This window comes from Hippichthys cyanospilos, chromosome 1 (genome assembly GCF_059441005.1).
Source record: "Hippichthys cyanospilos isolate Australia breed blue-spotted pipefish chromosome 1, RoL_Hcya_1.0, whole genome shotgun sequence".
NCBI lineage: Eukaryota > Metazoa > Chordata > Actinopteri > Syngnathiformes > Syngnathidae > Hippichthys > Hippichthys cyanospilos.
Genome location: NC_142369.1, coordinates 28,761,395 through 28,782,707, shown reverse-complemented (window position 1 = coordinate 28,782,707; position 21,313 = coordinate 28,761,395). Strand labels below are relative to the sequence as shown.

The following is a 21,313-nucleotide window of genomic DNA, read 5'->3' as shown; positions in this document are numbered from 1 at the left end:
GAGGATGAAACTCAGTTTGCGTATTCTGTTTTGGCATGATTGAATTTAACTTGTCACTGGAACTCTACTTGAAAATACCATCCATCTTTCCATCCATTTTCTTCATCTCATCCTATCTCATCCTAGGGTGGTAGTAAAGATGGAACATACATCCCATCTGACTGCACATATAAACAGCTAACAATTCATAAAAAGGACAAAAAGACTAACAACATCTTCATTTTTGTTCAATTATTTAGCGATCCCTCGGATCGGATGTGTTTCAAAGACAAATCCCATCAAAGAAGACTCGCTTCAGCATTGACTATATAAGCAAACATTCTGGAAAATCCCTTTATTCCTTTTCATGCCATTCCAGAAAAAGATGGCTTGTAGCATAATGGGCCGAGAATTCAGGCGCTCAGTGTGCGCTCGGTGCACAATTCAAATGCACATAACAGTATTATGATGAAGGATCACTTGTTTGTTCACATTTTTCCACACCTTTTTTGGCCCGGCGACTGTAATTTTGCACTCGTGACCAGCAAATTGTGCACCGCTTTCTAATGAAAGCTTCAGAAGTTTATAAAACATACATTTCACCACACTGTTCTTGCCTGCAGCTTGATCACGTCGAGCCTTGACATTCTCATCACAATAATAACTGTAATTCCCTCCTAATTAAACTAAGTGTTTAAATAATTACTGCTTTCTGTTAAATTACAACAACAGATCGTTATAAGGGTCAAAGCTTTGTTTTTGACTGCCAAGGGAAAAGATGAACTTTAAAAGGACACTTGATTTTGCATAATATGGCTTGCACAATGGCAGGTTGGTTCAGCATTGGGGATAATGGCCAAGTGTTCAACATTGTTTGCTTGTTTTTAGGGGATAGGGTGTTTTATTTTTAACTAAGTAAATAATAGCCATTTTATAGAATGTTTTTATAGAATGTTTACATTTTCATCATCTACTGTACATAATATTGCATTCAATGATTTAATATATACATTGTATCCATCAAATGAAAGCATGGACTTTCTTTCTTTCTGCCTTTTTTTCATTCTTTTACAATCCGCAATAGGAAAAAGGGATGTTTAAAACATTTCAGCCATTTCTCATGGTGGTTCCTGAAATTGTCTTGATCTCATAATTAAAATGGGACGTTGTTGTCAGCTACAGGTGGTTGTGCATCAGTAAAATTCTTTGCGCGATAGACATTTACAGTGGAGAAAAACAGATGCTCCCCGGTCTATCCATGTTGAAACAAAATGGAATTGACAAGTATACTTGTCAATTGCTGAGAATGGGTTACACACTCATGCATTATTAACACTCTCCATTACCAGAAAGAGTTACGTTTTGTAGAAACATCAGTGAAATAAAATAAAATCAGGGAAACATAATAAAATCCCTTGAATATTCTCATGTTACTTATTATGGAATTCTTGCAAAGCTGTGCCGATTTTCTTTAGTCATTGCATCGCAATGTTCTGACCTGTTTGGGGCTCTGCAGAACCTCCTGTGCGGTCGTAGTAGCCAGGATGGCTCTGTTGCTCCCTGGACTGAGCTCCAGACTCATGGAGAGTCCTGTGACTAATTGGACGCCCAACTCTGTAATGGTCACTTTCTCATCCACCACCATGATGGTCCTCTCTGCCAAGATTGAGTCCGACAGAGGAGACAACACCTACCACGAGACAGAGACATAGTATAGCAAGTGCAAAAAATATAGTTTAATATATCATAAAAGTGGCAAAAAGTAAAAAAAAAAAAAAAGTCATAGTATCTCCTACAGCCTCTTTGTGATTTTTTTTTAATTTCCTGTTGTAAACAGTGTGGCTTGTGTGAGTCTTTCTCTTGAGAAATCATCAGAAAGAACAACTACAGCTACACAGGAAAAAGTGTTACCAATAAAAACTTCATCAAAAGAAAACCCAAGCAGAAATACGCCACCGTTTGATTGACATGTGATTCCTCGCAACGGAAGGTAACAGCGTCACATCAATGACCACTTAGCTGTAAAAATGTCTTGGGCTTGAAAAACTGCAGATTAGCGTGAGTTATGGGTGATTTAAGAAAATGTCTGTCCAAGTGTTTCATCTCACATAAAAGGCTCACAAGCCTGTGTGCAAAATCCAAATGATACCCTAAAAACTACTTTTCATTCCATCCGTTTTCTCAAGCTGCATAGATCAGACAACAACTCTGCTTGGCTGCCATCCAACCTGCAAACCTCCTGCAGGTAGGAATCAATTTCTTTGATTCATACTGGTAATCCAGAGAAGAGACACACTTTAACCCAAAAACAGAGGCAGGCAGTCATCTATATTGATGAATGTAGTCAGACTATCGTGCAACCTTTTTCTACCATGCATATTCACAATTTCACATAAAAGATCCTCATCTGTCAGTCGGAGGTACGAGACACAGGCAATCCCTTGCGCCATTTCATCATGCTCATTTGGTTGGTGTGTTAAAAGGTATGTTCACAAATGAGGAGGTGAGACATAGTTACCATCGACGTGAAAGTGCCAAATGGAGGGCCAACTAGAACAGACTATATCTGCATCCGCCTGAAAGAACTACAAAATTGTATATATATATATATATATATATATATATATATATATATATATATATATATATATATATATATATATATATATATATATATATATATATATATATATATATTTTTTTCTTTTTTTTTTTTTTCTCGTGTTATTTGCCCTTTACTGTACAATCACTATATTTGCCTTGTCTTTTTTTATTTTTATAAAACTGTCAATACCACCTGAGGATGAACACGAGAAAAATCATGAAAAAATGATTTCTTTCTAGCCACATTTTGTGCCTCAAATTTGATTTGCAAAAAAACAAAAAAACAAAAAACAAAAAAAGACACAGAGGTTGACAGACAAGGTGTAAAATAATTTGCCTTGTACTTGTGTGTGCACCTTTGGTAAGCACATCCTCCTTGCCCTTGTGTTAACTTGTTACCTTGGGCTTCAAGAGCTTTACTGAAACTATGATAGAATTTTCACTTCTGGAGGGGAAAAAAAAGTGTGCATCCCTTGTGTCCAAACAACAGCCCTCGAGGCTGGCAAATTGAGGCAGAGTGAAGAAACCACATGTAGTTGAGAAGATTCAGGGGTCTCGGAATAAGATACATTTCTATGGATACATTTCTCATTTCATTTACACATCTCTGCTGTTGGTCAATCCACGCAATACTGTAGGTGCGTACGAATATAAAGTACAAATTATTGACTAATCTAAAGTGTTGAATATATCTCTCAAACTAGCAAGTACAAAAATATATATATATATATATATATATATATATATATATATATATATATATATATATATATATATATATATATATATATATATATATAATTCTGTTATTTCATGTGCTGTTCCTGCAAGCTAACTAATACGGTTGAGAGGACTGTTAATTTGTTCTTTCTGCAAGTATACAGTAGTTGATTACCAGTTAAATAATACAGCAATGTGAGGTAATAACACTGGGCCAGTGAGCAGATGGCTAAAAGGAAAGCGAGATTGCATGAGCAGCATACACTCCTTAAGCAGTATACGGTTACCATACAGTATATGGTTACCTATGTTAACCATAGCACATTCAGTTAAGCCAGCTAGGCTGTGAGTGTATCAGTGAAGATCAGGGGTCCCCAACCACCGGTCCGCGGCCCAGTACAGGTCCATGGATCAACTGGTATCCCCACTCCCACCGGGCCACGTTAAAATCTTACTGGTATGTGTGCCCCAAATTTGTCCCAACGAATGTGCCACTGCAAAGGGCGAATTTGTGTATCTCAGAATGTATAGAATTTGATAACTTATGCTACTACATGACCTACCTGGATAGTGGTCATTCCCACACCGCGTCCCATAAGTATCCGTCTGTCCAGCAGCTTTGCAATCTGAGGGTTCTCCACCTTGAGCGATTCCCACACTAACTCTGTTATGTCCACCTGCCAATCGCTGCCTAACATGTAGCTAATCTGGCTTCTGGGATCCGCAGATTCAGCAACAAAATGAGTCAGGACTCTGACCATGGCGTGCTGGTACTGCAGGGTGCAGCCTCTTCCTCGTCTGTCTTCATCATCATCATCCTCACTGTCCCGTGTGGACCTGGCAATGACAAAACAGGACTCAGAATCCAAAGTCGCGGCGGCAGGTTTAGCAATACTTGGACAAGGTCTTTTTGGGTACACGTCATGCACCACCTGAGGGAACCCGGTCCAAGACCATGCAAGCTATGGTGTCCTTGAGCAAGACATCAATACCTAGCTTCAGTAGGTACCACAAATGCGATGGGTCCAATTGTGAGCCCAAATTTTGTGAACTCATATACGTGACAAAATTATCTTCATCTTAGTGACACCTGCCAAATCACATCCAGAAGGTATTCAGACACACAGTAGGCAAACTTAGAGTGGGATGTTGACAACCAAGACATGCTGTTTTCAAAACTGTGGGAAGATCAATGCAGTGCGCACATAGCTATTGTTCTTATTCCTCATTGGTATTTCGCCTTTGATTTTCTGGCCTTTATTTTTTCATCGATAAAAGAATGGTCTTGTAGGATAAAACCTGTCATGGGGTATTGGTTTGTGATATTTGACCCTTTAGAGCCTTGCAATTACAAGATTCCTTTGCCATTAATAGATGAGGTGGAATTCTCCCACCACTTTTTTGCATCATTTCCTTCTTGTCTCATCAGTATTTACATATTTTCATCCACGGAGACATCGATAAGACTGTTTGTGTTGTGACATTTGGATCGAAACATTTCCAACCTACATTGGACACATTTAGATGCAACTGAATGACAGATATTCACCATGGATAATAAGGGGATGACATAATTTTACATCAAACAATATTCATTTTACAATATGAATATAATTTTTGTATAGTGCAAATATCAAGTGCTTATGAAGTTACCAAATGCAGCCATATTAGTCAATTAGACCTCATATTTGAACAGATGTTCCCAAAGCTACCTGACGTAGGAGAGCAAGGTCAATTATTGATCTCCTCGAACAAAACAAGACATCTTCTTTGCAAGAAATTGTTATTGGCTCTGCAGGATCAAAGAAACCATAAATGGACCAAAAAGCAAAACAAGTAATACATGATCTCTGCTATGGAGCGTGGTCGTGTTGATACAGAAAATTGCTTAGTAGAGCAGCTGCTTCCCCTTTGCAAAACACTTCTGAGATGTCTCAGGGTTGCAATTTCTAACGCTGAATTAGAAATGCTTGTTGCTTTAGCTTAAAATAGGAGATCTGTTGTCTCTAAGTAGGCCCTGCATGACACGTTGCATATTGCATATTCATGAACGCCGATGTTCCTTTTCAGGACTTTTGTCTTTTCCCACACAAAAACGAATTCTGTTCTTAATTTCGAGGCTGTAATTTGTGTTTCTTATCTCATTACATCATGTTTGTTTTTTCATCTACAAGGATTTACAACCAGTGGCATCTCTAGCATGAAAAGTTGAGCGAGCCACCAGAGTGGACACGAGCAGCAAAACCTACACAGTGAATTATTTTTCAATTCAAAAAAAAAATTCCAAATGAAAGTATCACTCACCAGAGTGGTTCACTCCTTGTATAGAAATGATGCATGTTCATCAGGGCAAACTTGTCAAAAACCCATATGTCAAAGTCCAATAATCCCTGAATGACTTCATTTTCAATGGACAACATACACTCACGAGTGCATTTAATCTATGCTGGCCTATTGAGTGTTGTGCAAATGTCTTGATAGTCTTGAATTTTTATTTTTTTTCTGACTCAGTTGCTGTCATTGGAGTTGTGATGATAATTTTGAGGAGTGAGCGGTTTCTGATCATGCAACATCTCAATTTGAGTGACTGTATGGCAGACGTTAGTTCTACATTCAAATTCAGCACATGGAAATGATTTGCTGAATTTACTGAAAAGCGTGCTGTCCACGAGCTGTAGTGCCTTAGCAAAATTTCTCCAGGGTATCATAACCTTCCATCATAATTACTGCAGTGTATGTTTTCCTCTATATCATCGGCGCTGTCTCTCTCTTGAAAGATGGCATCCACTTTTTCCATCTTTGAATCCCATTGTAGTCCACCGGCTGATGCGATCATTTCAAATTTTCACTTAAAGTAGCAAAGTGCTAAATTTAGTCTTTATTAAAGCATCTACATCATTCATATTGATGAGATGCTTTTATTGACATTTAGGTTACATTGACTACCAAGTTAGCTTGCTGCCACTATTCGCCAAAACGGAAGATTGTTGCGTCTTGCGTCTGACGTACAACAGTAAGTGGCTTCAGTATTTTAATTATATATATATATATATATATATATATATATATATATATATATATATATATATGTGTGTATTTACAGAAGACCCCCGTGTTACAACTTCCCTGATAAACGACATTTTCATGTTGCGTTGTGGAATACTGAGTTTTTTCATTCCTGCTTGATGACCTTTTCCAAAAACAACTGTCATGACCGTAGGGGCTTGGCTGTATTTGTGTTGTTTTGCCTCCATCTGCTGGTGTTTTTAGGTAATTACACTTATTTACTATTGTCGTTTAACTGCTTCCATGCAACGCGTGACAACAATGCTTTGTCGGCGTCTCCTCACGGATATGGTGGTTTGCTATTGGTCAGCCTCACTTGTTTCATAATGGCGGAAGGGCAAAGCTTTGTTCAATTGTGAGTGGTTACAAAACCGTATTTATAGTGCATTTTACTGCTTAATTCAAAGTTGAAAGGGTTAGCCATGGGTCCCATGATTGCTAGTGATGTTAAAGAGAGAAACGATGCCGGAGATAACCGTTATTAGGGAATATGGGCATAACAAGGGGCACTTATAGGTAAATAAATCCTTTCTATATTTTTTGTTTACCGCTGACTTACGGCTTCTGAGGGGTGCTGCAAATTGTTCTACTGGGAATCCCTTTTTTTTTTTTTGCTAAGGATCAATTTGGTGTTTCGAGCTACACTGGATTTGCAAACTTCAATTGTTTAACAAGACACCAAAGCACGGCTGGACACATGCGCTACGGTGCTTTTAAAAACTTTGGGGTACACCCGAGTGGATAAACTGTACATCTCAGTGATAAACGAAGCTGGATATAATCAAGAAATACGAAGAAGGCTAAGATAGCCTAGCCTAAGCTATACTCACTAGGGAATACAGCCATAACAAGCTCGTCACGTTGCTCAAAGGTAAATAAATCTTTTATCTATATTTTTAATTGATGTTATTTAATTGTACTGTATACATGTATATTATATACACGTAGCACTTAGTATACTATTTTGATACCAATTATTAATATGTATATACAATTTTTATGTTTTTACCTGGGATTTTACACACATTAGCTAATTAACATAGGTTTGGACGGCAAATTCGCGTCACCATCGCAACCACAGAACGGATTAATAACGTAAACCGGGGGCCCACTGTATGATAATATTAAACAATTACACAATAATATAATATTAATATCTTCCCATAGCTTTCATTCGTCCTCACCGTTTTCTTACTCGAGTGCTAGCTTTTGGCCCCTTGTATTACATTTTATATGCTGTTTAGAAAGCGCTACTATAAGTCCACTCCATTTACCATTTACCAACTACAATAACATGATGGAGGGCATTGTGTACCGAAAGATGCCTATACATACGCTCAAATGCGCATCTATTTGACAGAACTTATTCCGTTGAAGATTGTGCTGCGTGAAGTGAAAATGATCAAAATGTAATGTCGAAAAGAAAAAAAACAATTGATGAGTGCAATGATAGGAAAGAAGGAAAAGAAGCTAAGTATAACTATTTTTAAAAAGTGTTATGCCTGAGTGCTGCTTCGACGCAAGTTTGTCGTCTGCGAGGGCTTATCTTGTCTCCATTTTGATGAGGCTTAGGGAGGGAAGGGGTGAGGCATACACACAGCGCCAGTCATAAGAGAGAGGAGAGCTTTTGCAAGAATCCGACTAACGTGTCCAATGTCGCTTACTTTTCCTTGTTGCAGCCGCAACTTTGCTAGCCTGGCTGATAGAAGAAGTTGACTCAAATTAGTATCGGAGCTCCTTGGCTCCCTTCTGTCTAGGCTATGAAAAGTGGACCATTGGCCTTTCTCTCCAAGAGACAGAGTGTTACTTTAAAAGGTCATGTCTGTTACCTCCTGATAAACAAAGACATGCAAAGGACAAAGAAAACAAGCAGTTATGTTGGCATCAACATTTACAGCACACCCCGGCTGTCCCTATTGATAAAGTCATCCGACACACCTCTGGGACTGCTTTCATCCCTCCATCCATTTTCTATACTGCTTGGCTTCATTATTGTCATGGGTGAGCTGAAGCCTATCTCAGCTGACTTTGGGCGAGTGGCCGGGAACACGCTTGACTGCTTGCCAGTCAATCGCTGGGCTGTCCCCTACTTATGTAACCAGAAGGGGCAACGCGTATTTAGAACAGCGGTGAAAAGGATAAGTCCAAATTCCACGTTTTCCAAATCTAATTAGAGCTGAGGGAGGCTTGTAGTTTTTCCAGCAATTGATGCAATCCTTCAGTGTTATAGGAGAGGTGTTGGCAGATGCTGCTGGTGATGAGCCCCCAGAGGAGAGCGCTGACCTCAATACAGCTCTGATAATGTCTTTCAAACTGATGACTGAGAGGTCCAATGACATGCCACCTTAAGGCGGCTGTAATGACAAGTTGTATTGCACGGCTCAGCCATTTTCTGATCAGCCTCAGAGTGGTAGGTGGGAAAAGACAGTGCTAGTCATTAATCCACATCCATCATCGCCTGCCATAAATCAGAATATTAGATAAATCACCAGTGAAAAAAGCAAGTATTACTGTCTCAAACTAAGCTATTTTTCCGCACACAGGACAAACATCCGGAATTGAATTACGCACAATGGGTCCCTGAACCTGGCCCACGTAAGCCGGACATTTTATTTTATTTATTTTAATACATCAGTCACCCCTACCACTCATCTGTGATAAGGGAGTACATGTAATGTCCTCCACCGCAATGGAGACCATTGGGAGCTCTACATCACCAAAACCGTATAGCCATCCCCCAGCCCCATCTGTGAATAGAAGCTGCGCAGCAAAGACACATGCAATGAAATGAAGATAAGAGTGTTGGAAATACATTTTTACTATTTATCTGAGCTGTAAATGTAGGTCATTGCTTCTAATAGTGTTTGGGTTGGCAGACAGGGTCTTGGCTGCAATTATCGTGGACTGTATATTACTGTGAGATTATACTGGAATTATAGCTGGATATAGTTTCAAATGAGTGACCAGGTATCATTTTTTTGTACATTTGGGTAGCCTCTTGTGTTCTGCACAATTCAAGTAATTCCAGGCTCACACATTAAGTTCATTTTCAATGTGTTTTTTTTTTTTTTGCCTGTATTTGCTATTCCCACTTCCCTTTATAACCAAACTCATGTGACCATGAAAATCCTCATGGCATTTAGTGCATCATATCCTTCTACATTTGTGTAACGTCATCTTGCGTTTGAAAAAAGGCCTGTTGAAATGATGACTTTGAAATCCTTGACTTTATTTCCTCCCTCAGCTATCACCATAGTTTTGTGCCGCATGTCTTTCCAAACTGGTTTTGAGTGCTAAAAAGAGTTGACGTGTGATACTCTGTGAGACACAGCACATCAATTTTGTTCAAGAGGAAGGCCGGTGTCAGTTTAGAGCATCTTGCAGCACTTTACCTGGAACTGCTGGCCATGATAGGCACTCGCCACCCTTTGATCTGGCTCAGCTCTGTATCAGACACTTCGATTTGGAGGGGAAGTCGGGGGATCCACACGTTGAGCTCCAGCTGAGCACTCAGGTAGGCGTAGGTGAAGTTCACCGCCATCTTCACTTTGCCCTTCATCTCTTTGCCATTCACAAAAACATAGTCACACCTCTCTGACACCTGCAGTGGGTAGAAGAAGAGTGACAGTTATAAGATTCGGCTTTTGTACTAGGAAAGTCTGAACAATGAGGTCATCCCACCCTCAAAGTTGATTGTAAGACTTTACAGTCCTCAACATTCCTGAGTGTAGTGACTTTGAACAAGATGAAAGGTCCACACTCCAAAAGGGAAGACAGCAAGGACATATTTGAACCTCAAGGAAAAAAAAACAAACTCTTCTTTTAAAGTTTTGCTTATGGCTAAAAGAGATACCAACAGATGGGAACTGGTAAAAGGAAAGCAGTTGTATTGATAAAATGGCCAAACTCAAAGCCATCTGTTTCACATATTGCTTTACAAAAAAAAAAAAAAATGGCCAGTCCAATTTTGAACTACAGAAAAATACAACTATCACTTCGGCATATTGTCTTTGAACTCTTAGCTTGGCTTCTTTTTCGCTTATGCTAGAGTTTAAAAGATGCCCCTTCCCCTTTAAATGTTTTATGATAAAGCCTTGCAAGCACTGCTAACATCAAAAAAACTCTTATGGGGAATAAAAAAAGCATGCACTCTTTGAGAGGCCATTAATCAACAAGACTAAACCAGATATTGCTTGTTTTCTGGCACGCAATCCACTTCATTGATCCTATTAGATGGCAATCTTCTGTGATGGTGGTTCCTCCACTGTGATGTACTGTATCAACAGTCCTTCATCAAAACACCTTGGCAAGACATCTGTCCATCGCACGGTGACTGAGAAGCAAACTTTGTTTAGTGGCATGCTGCCTCAAACATCACAACTCATTTACTGTGTGAGGGTATCTATATTTAGAACACATCAGAGGTGGAGTCACCGTCAGCACCGACGGACACCCATTTTGCTAATGGACCAGCGAATGACGCTCATAAAAACAACAGAATAAGAATGAATGAAAATCTTTTTTTTTTTCTTCCGTCGTCATAATCGTCAGGTCAGACATTCCGTCAGATGTCCGTCGGTCCGACGCTCCCTTTTGCTGAGGAGAGTACAAGCAGGATGCCGATTGCTTTCATTGACGGTGAATTTGGTAATGATAATATGACGATAATATGGAATCGGACTGTGCACAGTTAATCTGTAAACTGACTCATCTTAGTTTAGTGCTTTCACAGTAAGAAGCCCAGCAGTCTCCTGTGGCGTGAACTTTAATCAATACACTAACCGAACACTGTACAGTCGAACAAGCTGGGAATACATATTATACACCAGCCCTTATGTCCAGCCTTACATCCATAAACCCATATTATTTGCCGCTGAACACTTTTAAAAAATTCCATCTTTATCCACACGTTTTGGATTGTAGCTCATTAGCATGCAAACATTAGCCGAATTGTATTAGTAAGCCTGACGAAATGGACTGTTGTTTCTGACAGGAAATGACACATTTTTCAAATGGTCACAACTATCATCAGTGGATTATTTGCATTTTTTGTCGTCGTTTTTTTTTTGGGACTGTAAGTGCTTTTGTCGGTGTAAATAATATTTGTTTGTACAGTTTGGAATTGTTTTTTTTTGTGTTTTTTTGTGTTTTTGCCATCTTTTTTGCACTGTTGCGTTTTCTATTGTTCTTGTTTTTCTTCCATTGTTTGAAAATTCCATTCCATTGTTTGTCAGAAATCTGTGTCGTAAGCCTCTCAAGGATTTTAATTGATATCCTAATATGTATATTTATACATTATTTTCTCAGATCCCCTATGTATTGATGAAAAAATGAAAAAAAGTCCCTTGAGCTGTGCCTGCATGTTAGCCATATGCCACCCAGTATTGCAATTAAATATGAACAAGGAGAGTAATTCAATGAACCTTTTGAAGATTCCTACAAGGGGGGCATCACTCCCTTTGCTACATCCAATCATGGAGAAGTTTGGAGGCTCCCAGCGTGAAAGACTGTTTGAACTGATAAAGATGTCGAAAGGGCCTTTGCTTCTTATCATAACTATTGTTCCCTGTACTCTGTCTGCTGAGAGTTAGTGCCCCTTACACTTAATAATGTCCTTTCTGTGACTCGCATTGCGGGTTGAGTCAAAGAAGTCTTGAATAACATCAGAGCAGGCTAAACAGTGGCATTGATGCTCATATAAATTCAATTGTCTTCACTAACTTACATGTGGCTGAATAACTGAACGTTGTTCATTTAAAACCAATAAGGCCCTCTCCCCAAATTGAGAAATCAATCAATAGACGCTGCAGTTGACACACAAATATTCTATTTTATCTGGTCCGCTCTACAGGATTTGGATGCTAATCAAAATCAAATTAAGTTTGGAGTCTTACTAGCTACCGTTTAAAGATTTCCTACACATTATTAGAGATGCTCCTGTGCTTTGGAGGGACTACAATTTTCTTGTGATTAGCATTCCGGTGTGCTTGCTCTGCCATGTTGTGTGCATCCATTTCATTTTCTGGGAAGCTACCCACCTCCAGCCACACTCTCCATGTCAAGGGTGAGCCTTGAGTCGATTTCACTTCACTCTAGTACATAGTCAGTCACAGGGCACATATGGATAATTTAGAGTCTTCAATTAACCCAACGAGCATGATTTCGGGATGTTTGAGGAATTCGTGATCACCTGTTAGAATTTGGCAGGGAGGACATGCACGCTCACCTACAGTATATTATGCTACCTCGTTTTTGCAATATGTATTTTAATTTCAAGCGGATGGAAAAAGTCAACGGACCCTGGTTCAAGCACCAAGTTGTTTTGATTAACTGGAAACAAATAAGACCAAAATAAATAATTTCCAGACTTTATTTACCTTATTTCCCCATATCGGGTGACAAAAGGCACCATTTCTAAGAGTACCCCAAATATTGTTCAGATGTTCTAGTATGCTTTTCCTGACAGTTTAACGGTCACATCTTACAGCACAGAGAGCTTCGGAGGCCTCTGAGGGATCGATTCGTTGTTCAAAAGTATAAATCAGAGGAAGGGTACAAAATATTTGCCAAGACTTTAAATGCACCATTGAGAACTGTGAAGACATCAGCAAGTGGAGTAAAATATGACACCTTAGTGACATCATCAAGAAGTGAAGATCCCTCCAAAATTGTTGAACAGGTATGATGTGAGCTAATTAGTGAGGCAGCCAAGATATCAACTGCAACATTGAATGATGCATTCCTGAGTGATGGTTTCTGATTAATTTTGCACTGGCTGTTGTAGTCATTTGGACAACAATTTTACAACTTTTTGCATCAGCATTATACAGTAGATGGCCTCATCATTTAATATTCACCCTAATAGTGTATATGTTTGGTTTTCTTTACGGTGGTGTTAATCACAGTCAATATGTGAGGAAGCATTGTACACTATGTGTTCATTTATATAAATGAGAAAAGCAATTTTCCCCTTTGGGTATTTATAGTTATTATTTCAAAGATCACAACTGGTCGATCAGAGGCAAATTAAGATCAACCACAGTATAATGAATATTATCTCTTCTTAAATCAATCATCTCAGTAGAACAAAATGGGAAACATGCCAATTGACATGCACATCGCATCATGTGTTCAGCTTCCTTATTATATATCGTGAAATCAGGGTGTTAATATACAAATACGTACCGTCCCTTTAACCCTTAACTCATCCTCCAAGCAGAGTGTGAATTAGACAGTCTCTGCCATTTCAGTTCACAAAGAACCGTAAATGTCCGGGAGGATCCGCTTGCACATTAATCAGACACATTAGGCAGCTAACGGGAGAATACTTACAGCACACATTAGGGCTGTCTCTGGATCCAGCCCAGGAAATTAACAACTCACCAGACAGAGACAATCCATGGCAGATATGAAACAATAGGACCAGACAGCATGAAGGTGGGCTGAGGCTGTCTTTGCCTTGACAGAAGCACTTAACCGTTCAGACTCGTCTGCACAGACACCACTGCTGACGCCGTTACGTTAGGTACACAGTATGGGTTCAGTCCATGAAAAGAATGGTTATACTGTAGCTGCCTTTTCATATTGTTCAATGACCAACCCCATCTACCCATCCATTTTCCATAGCCGCTTATTCTCACAAGGGTCGCAGGCTTGCTGTTGCCTACCCCAACTGACTTCGGGCAGTAGGCGGGGGACACCCTGGACTGGTTGCCAGCCAACTGCAGGGCATTTAAAACATACTGTTGGCCGTTAAGAACACATTTATTTACAAGTTTCTGAAATTTATAATAATTTCCTTTATTCATTTTTAATGAAAAACGGTATTTCTGGAAAAAATTGTCATAAAATTTGAGTTGCAACAACAGACATCCGATATGCTTAAATAATCCATCCATCCATTTTCTCCATCCGCAGGGTGCCGATACCAGCTGACTTCGGGCAGTAAGTGGGGGACACCCTGAACTGGTTGCCAGCCAATTGCAGGGCACAGAGGGACGAACAACCATTCACGCTCCCAATCACACCTAAAGACAATTTAGTATGTCCAATGCATGCATGTTTTTGGAGAGCGGAAGGAAGCTGGAGTGCCCGGAGAGAACCCACGCGGGCTCGGGGAGAACATGCAAACTCCACACAAGAAGGCCATTATGATTCAAACCAACGTTTTTACTGCTACACTGCTAAGCATTCACAGTGCAGACTTGTCTAAGCAGGGTCACTCTCGTGTCAGCTAGACCGATCAAAGTAATGCGATAGGAGATGTTGGTTGAAGCCACCATGCTCTATAAAATACACATTTACTCACACACCATTTTTTTTTCTCATGGAGCATCGCACAATGTGAACCACGCTACACACAAAGGAGCTCTAAGAATACCTACAATCAAGATGGTGACCATCCATGGAGCCAAAAAGTGTTTCAAAAGTATCTCTAAAAGGCTTTGTTGTTCATTAGTCCAAGTTCAATTCTGTGCCTACTCTCCCGAGACGTGAGACACCCTGGACAATTAAAGACAACTGCAAAGTGCACGGGGCAGAGTACTCAATGAAAAGAAAAAAATACTGGCTGGAGACATACAGACCTCTTATGGTAGTCAAAACATTCAAAACATTTTGATGTCGCTGTGGGAAACCAAGAAAAGAAGCCACTGTTAAAGTTTTTAAAAGAGTACTTGAATGTTCCAGCCAAGACACATATTTACCATTAGTGAATGTAAGTTAAGAACAGAAAAGTAAACTTTCATAGAGACAATGCAAACACATTTTTTCTTTATTTTCATTTTTGTCATTCACAGTGCTTGAACCCTTGTTTGCATTGCCAGCCTTGCTGTTCGATGCCATTCGGTTCTTGTGTTGTCAGAGAATGAGTGACTCGATGTGCAAAGTGTGAGTCTTCTCAAACAAAAGTGTGTCTACTTATATAAAAGTGAGTGTCTGCTCAAGTGTGCGCAAGTACCAAATGCAGTAGTGGAAAGTGGAAACTGAAAAACAATGAACTGAAGAATCTGATAATTGAGTTGAAAAGTGCTACTTTTGTGCTGTGGCGATCCGTTGAGTGTTCATCGGTAGAAGATAAAATAGCGAGAAAGATGCATGAGAGAAAAAATGTCAGTAAAGCAGTTATAACTTGTGCAGCTCCGTCCACTGATCTTTTGCTTCTGCCACACGAAATGCCAATTCAAACAAACAATGAACAGATATTAGGTCAAATACGCGACGTTGGACACCATCACATTTGCCCTTTCGATGTAAAGCTGTTTATGCATGGGACGGGCTGTATGTTTTGGTTTATATAATCGGCCCTTGAGCTGCCAAAACTATAAATTTGGAAGGAGCAACGTTCGTGCAAAATAATGAGGCCAGAGCGTTATTATCGTCTTCACGTCAGGGAAGATTTGTGGAAGCAAGACAAAACTCTACAGAGGTTAAAAGGGAAGCAAATGTGACCTTGGGTGACCTTTTCTTTTTCAAATTCACCATAATCACAAGGCCACAAGTGAGTGCATCATTTTATGCGCACAGCGATTCATTATTCAGGTTTAATGTCACTATGTGTTTCCATTCACCGAGAGCAATGAGCTTGCAGGATGAATGCTCTGACCCAAGATCCCACAAGCGGAGCTGCGACTTTTTCCCTTCCACCATCTTTGCCGACAGTTTAATTTCCCAGCGGAACTCGCCTTAACAATCCAAATTCCCATCTCGGACATGAGGAAGTGGATCCAAGTGACAAAAAAAAAAAAAAAAAAATCTTCCTTTTTGACTTTGTGCTATCATAGCCTTTTAAAGGGCATTACTTGAACTTGATCTGGCTCATCAGGCTGCCCGTTTCTTAGACTGACAGTTTCAAACAGGAGAGATAAAGTGGAAGGAGCTTTTTGCACAGCGGGGTGGCACATCAAGATGCTACTGTGCAACTTCTTAACCACTTCTCTCACTGGAAACACAGTCCCGGCACTGTTTCGCATAGATAATTCAGGAGTTTGTGGGAATCTGCAGAAACAAAGTTGCTTATTCCAGGCTCAACTTTCCTCAGTTATTAGGGATGTGTTGTTCTGTCGAGTCTTGCGACCCAGGTTTGAGAGGCCCTCTAAAAATATGAGACAACCGGAACAAGCTGTCAGCAGTGAATGAATATCAAACACTCTTTCATGTGATTTCCCGGTGTTTGTTTATAGTTTCGGAGGAATTTATACAGGGTTGCTAAACATAGAAATCATCGCATCTACAACATATTTATTGATGGCAATGTTCATTTCTCTGCTTTAATTCATTAGCATTGGTACTCGTCAGACAATGAACATGTTTGTTTTTAACTCTTTCCTGACTGTGTCACTAAACTTACGTGGAGTTTGTATGCATAGGTTTACTTTACATGTATTCGTATAAATGTATTCAACTCTATAAAGATAGGAATGGGATCATTCAGAGGTAATAGAAATAGCAGGCTCAGGCTATCATCAGTGAGACTGCAAAAGAACTAAACCATAATGATAAATTAGTTAGTTTAGAAGAAACACTATTGCGCCCAATATATCTGACATAATCTGTCAAACTAAATGCAAACTTTCTGCCATATTTGGATACTATGTGGTGTTCCATAAATATCCCTGCGGAAATTGAAGATTTTATTGTGAACGTGATGAGTATAATGTCACTAACCTTGACCACGTCTTCATCGGTGCTGTGACACTCCACTGATTCAGAGACATCAATAACTGAAGCATCTATTCCAATGGTTACCACCTTTACAGGGACGGCAACTGTCTTCCCTGTCAGTACTGCCGTGTTTAGAATCTCAGTATCCTATGGAGTGGGAAAAATAATTAGAGGGATAAAAGGAACAAACAACTAAAACAGGCGGAGTGGCTTGTCAACAATCTGTCCTTTAATTAATGGTTGACCAGCAATATTTTTGATTTGTGAGAGTCTCGTGAGAAAAATCAACAGTTCATGAATAATACCGTAATCTTTTAAGAAAAAAATTACGAAAGACCGTTCACTTCTTGCTACCATAGCCTCGGCCAGTTCATTTATGGACATTGTTAGCACGATAGTGTGACTGCTAAGTCAATATAATTAAAGCTTGGACGATAACATTTCATTCAGGTTTGACTCAGTTAGTAGCACAAGTATGTAGGTACATAATTCATGTCTATTCTGTTTGAACATTTTTCTGTGACTCAGACACGCCATTCAAAGTCATAAAGCTGGCGAGTGTTTCCTGTTAAGGGATTTGATCCACTTTGAATACATCTACAGGAAAATACATGTTGAAGGACATCTTGTTAGGAGGGGACCGCAATGCTGTAATCAGGGCAACATTGATTGCTTTTCGTCATTGAAATAGTAGGTTGGAATCAAACTAGGACAATTTGGTGGTTGAAAGCGGAGCATGGCAACAAGGTAAAACAATGACAAACTAACACAAGTTATATTCTGGACATTTCCTTGTATAATTTAATTTTGCACTTAAAGGGCTATCTATAATGTGTGACATTAATTTAAATAGCAACATTTTACCAGGTTGCCAAAATGCTGTTGTTTTTTTTTTTTCTTTTTAGTTTACTGTGGAAATATAAAACACACACACACACACTCGCACACACGCGCACACAAACACACAAAGGAACTTGAAAACATAAATCATTTTGCTATGAAACTGTCATGTCTGTTTAGGTTAGTTGATTTTTGTTGATGCTGTGAGGTTTCGGGTTTCTGTTTTGTAGGGTTTCTGTTTACTTCTGGTTGGGTTCATGTTCCGTTTCCTCGGGTTAGTCTATTTAGTATGATTAGTTCCACCTGTTGTCCGCGTGTCCTCGCCCTCGTGTCTCATTCAATTGGTTTCGCCTGCTTCTTGTTCCCATCCAGCTGTTGTGTTTTTCCCTAATTAGTGTACTTCTATTTAAGCCCCAGTTTTTTTCCAGTTATTTGTCGGGTCATTTATGTGTTCACCTCGTCATCTACCTCGTTGTTGCATGTCGTTGCTGCATGTAGCTGCCGTCCGCGTTTCGCATGGACCGCAGTCAGTTGATTTCTATTGCTACTTTGTACAGTTTTGTTCCCTGCTTTTGCCCGCCTCTATACTTTGATGAACCTGCAATTTTTTAGCTCAGTTCCTCTCAGTTTCCTGCATTTTTGAGCCCCCCTCCTTCCTCACCTCCTCTCACTATGCCCCGTCGTAACAATGGGAACAGAAACATGATTCTGATAGAGAGTGCATAGACATTTATAGCCTGGTAAAGAACTGCAAGGAGACGTCTGTGCCAGTTTGGGAATTCAAAGTGTTTGCCATTTCTGCCAGGTAGACCCATGGTCTTTTCTCACAGACCTTCTGAGTGATCGTTCTGCTTCCAGGCAGAGTAATACGCAAAAAACATCCATCTTCTCTAAGCCCCGGGGGCAACACAGTGTCTTTGTCACATCCCTACGGCTAGGTTGCTATCACAAATCTGGACTTGATGTGGTTAAGCACTGCAAATCACAAATGAATGAGAAAAAACAAGCGCTGAAAGCAGATGATGCAAATTAGGAGAGAATACCGACCCTATTAGTTTTAATTGGGGCTTCTGAAAAGCACAATTGACAGCTTCAGTTCTTTAAACACTATCGGCACAGCTTCATCAGTCACTCTCAACACAAATCTTAACCTTTAATCACATTTGCCCACATTCACACACTCTGGTTGTCACAGAAGATAATGAGGGCCTATTAAAATATGTTTGTGGTAGCTTTTGCTCCCTGCAGTCACCCAATGAAAGCTATTCACCCTCAGAGAAATTACTCCACAATTATTACGTGGCTTGCTATAGAATTCTTGGGAGCTCAGTAATGTCTGACACTGAAGAATGCTACCAACAGACAACCAGCCGAGAGTCTCCAATATAGCAAAGATTTCAGAATGCTCTTCAGTTCATATAACAGCATCCAGAGTTGCATTGTTTCCTCTCTACTGAGTAGCTGCCTGCTCAAAAGACACTCTCCTTTTCCGATGAGAATCTTAGCGCACAAGGAACATCAAACTTAGATGATGTTGACTTTGACAAACCTCAGTTGTCAAAAATGACAGGCACAAAGCTCATATGGCTCTGGAGGCCCCCTAAAAACAGGTCTCACCAAACTTTTTTTTTTTTTTTTTTTTAATGAGAGCTATAGTACTTCATTGTCACTGATTAATGCAAAGAACAACCCATTACACACTTATGACTGACCAAATTTGCTCATTTAATGTTATTAATGCATTATGTGTTATATAGATAATTAATGATTCACTTAAGTGAAAACACCCATTACGTTAATGACCTCACAATCAAAAAATGTAAATTTATCTATATATCGCACCTTCAATGAATGGCCTTTTTTTTTTTTTAATTCATATACCAGATTATAAGGTGCACATAGAACAGAAGCTACAGCGGTGGCTGGGATGCATTATGCATCCAGTAGATAGAGTTGCATGATGCATCTCCTAGGTGGTGGTGCCCAAAAGGGAATGTATTAAAAACAATCAACTAAGTCATCAAAATTTATTCATAGAATTTAAACTTTAGTAATACAATTTGAGCGTTCTCACAACAGCCAAAATGAATAAACAGCTGTTTTATTTGAGTACTGGCTGAAGAATGGGGAAAAATTACGTCTTAATTACATTAAAAGACTGTTTAGATAATGCAAAAATAAATCAAGGGTTTAAAAGATTATAATTATGATTAAATATTCAATTTAAATATGTTAATCAAATAGAAACTAAAAAACTTAAATTATATTGTTTTGTCAATTTTAAAAATTGCTATTTGCGATTGGCATGGCGTTGTTGAGTTGACAAACACAGAGATTATTTTATGCAATCAGCATCAGTTGTCGGCTTTATTTTGGAGGTGAAGTCAGGAAGTCATTGTGTGTTGTGACTTGTGTGAGGTGTCCCAAAGCTTTCGTTGCACAGAACAGGTATATTCCTTGGGCGCGAAACAGCCGACACCCATTTATTTTTCAACTCCCTCTAAAAACTCTTGCCGTGTCCCGTCGCCCCCCCCCTGACGTCATCACTCCTGGACACTTCCCTACAATCCAGGTTACCATAGTATGAAGGCTGTGCTCATTCAGATGACTCCCTCAGTCGGGACGCTTCTGAAAGAAATGACTCAAATCTGTGTTTTTATCTGTTTTGGACATTGTTGATGCCACATGCTGCTGACACTTCTATGCATCATATGCTTGCTAATGATCTAATTAGCATATGAACAGATTGCGACCATGCTTGTTTAGCATTGCAATAGCTAGTGTTAGCATAAATGTTCATCCCATCACAAGGGTTATTCGTGTCGTACTGTTTGTTTAGTAATGGATAATACTTATTTAGCTTTTACTTAAGTATGATTCTGCATGTTCATGAAGCTCACCACTAAATGTAGATAAAATAGCAAGACGCTCAGCTTCATGTCTTGTGAGACTTGACTGACCAGCACTCACAGACGTGTATCCAACACGCTCTGAAAACAGTACAGTTATACATATCATTTGATATGATCAATATATTATGTGCACCGGATTATAAGGTACCATAAAACACATTTTAAATAGGAAATTGAATTGCCAATGTGCCAAATATAATTTATATGCATCTATTTCAATGTGGAAAGTGTTAAAAACACCATGTTTTATGTCCTTTAAAGCGAGAAAGAGGATTCACTTTGCATGGCACTGTCACGACAAAGATATTTTCATTACAGAGAGACAGCATAGAGCAAGAAAGTTCTAATAGGACATGGAAGGATGTTGTGTATACCCAGCCTTCCACACTCCCTTGAGTCAATTCTTTAAATGGAGGGGTTCTCTAAATTAATTCTCCGTCTGCAAGGATTTCCAGGGGGTAGTCTATTATGAATGATTTGGTAAATGGTTGAGAAGCGGTGAAAGCTGAGGCTAATGTTAGATTACGGCG

At 39.4% G+C, this 21,313-nt stretch overlaps 1 protein-coding gene across 1 annotated transcript in view; it reads right to left on the bottom strand.

Annotated features, from left to right (window-relative positions):
• Positions 1 to 21,313, bottom strand: part of LOC148430006 (transmembrane protein 132C) — a 121,820-nt gene that overhangs the window by 3,637 nt on the left and 96,870 nt on the right. The window contains exons 5-8 of the mRNA XM_088432841.1: positions 17,035 to 17,178; positions 9,762 to 9,970; positions 3,867 to 4,140; positions 1,478 to 1,669 (exon numbers count right to left, since the gene is read on the bottom strand). Of these exons, the coding sequence (XP_088288967.1) occupies positions 1,478 to 1,669; positions 3,867 to 4,140; positions 9,762 to 9,970; positions 17,035 to 17,178 (819 nt within the window). The remainder of the gene's footprint in view (positions 1 to 1,477; positions 1,670 to 3,866; positions 4,141 to 9,761; positions 9,971 to 17,034; positions 17,179 to 21,313) is intronic.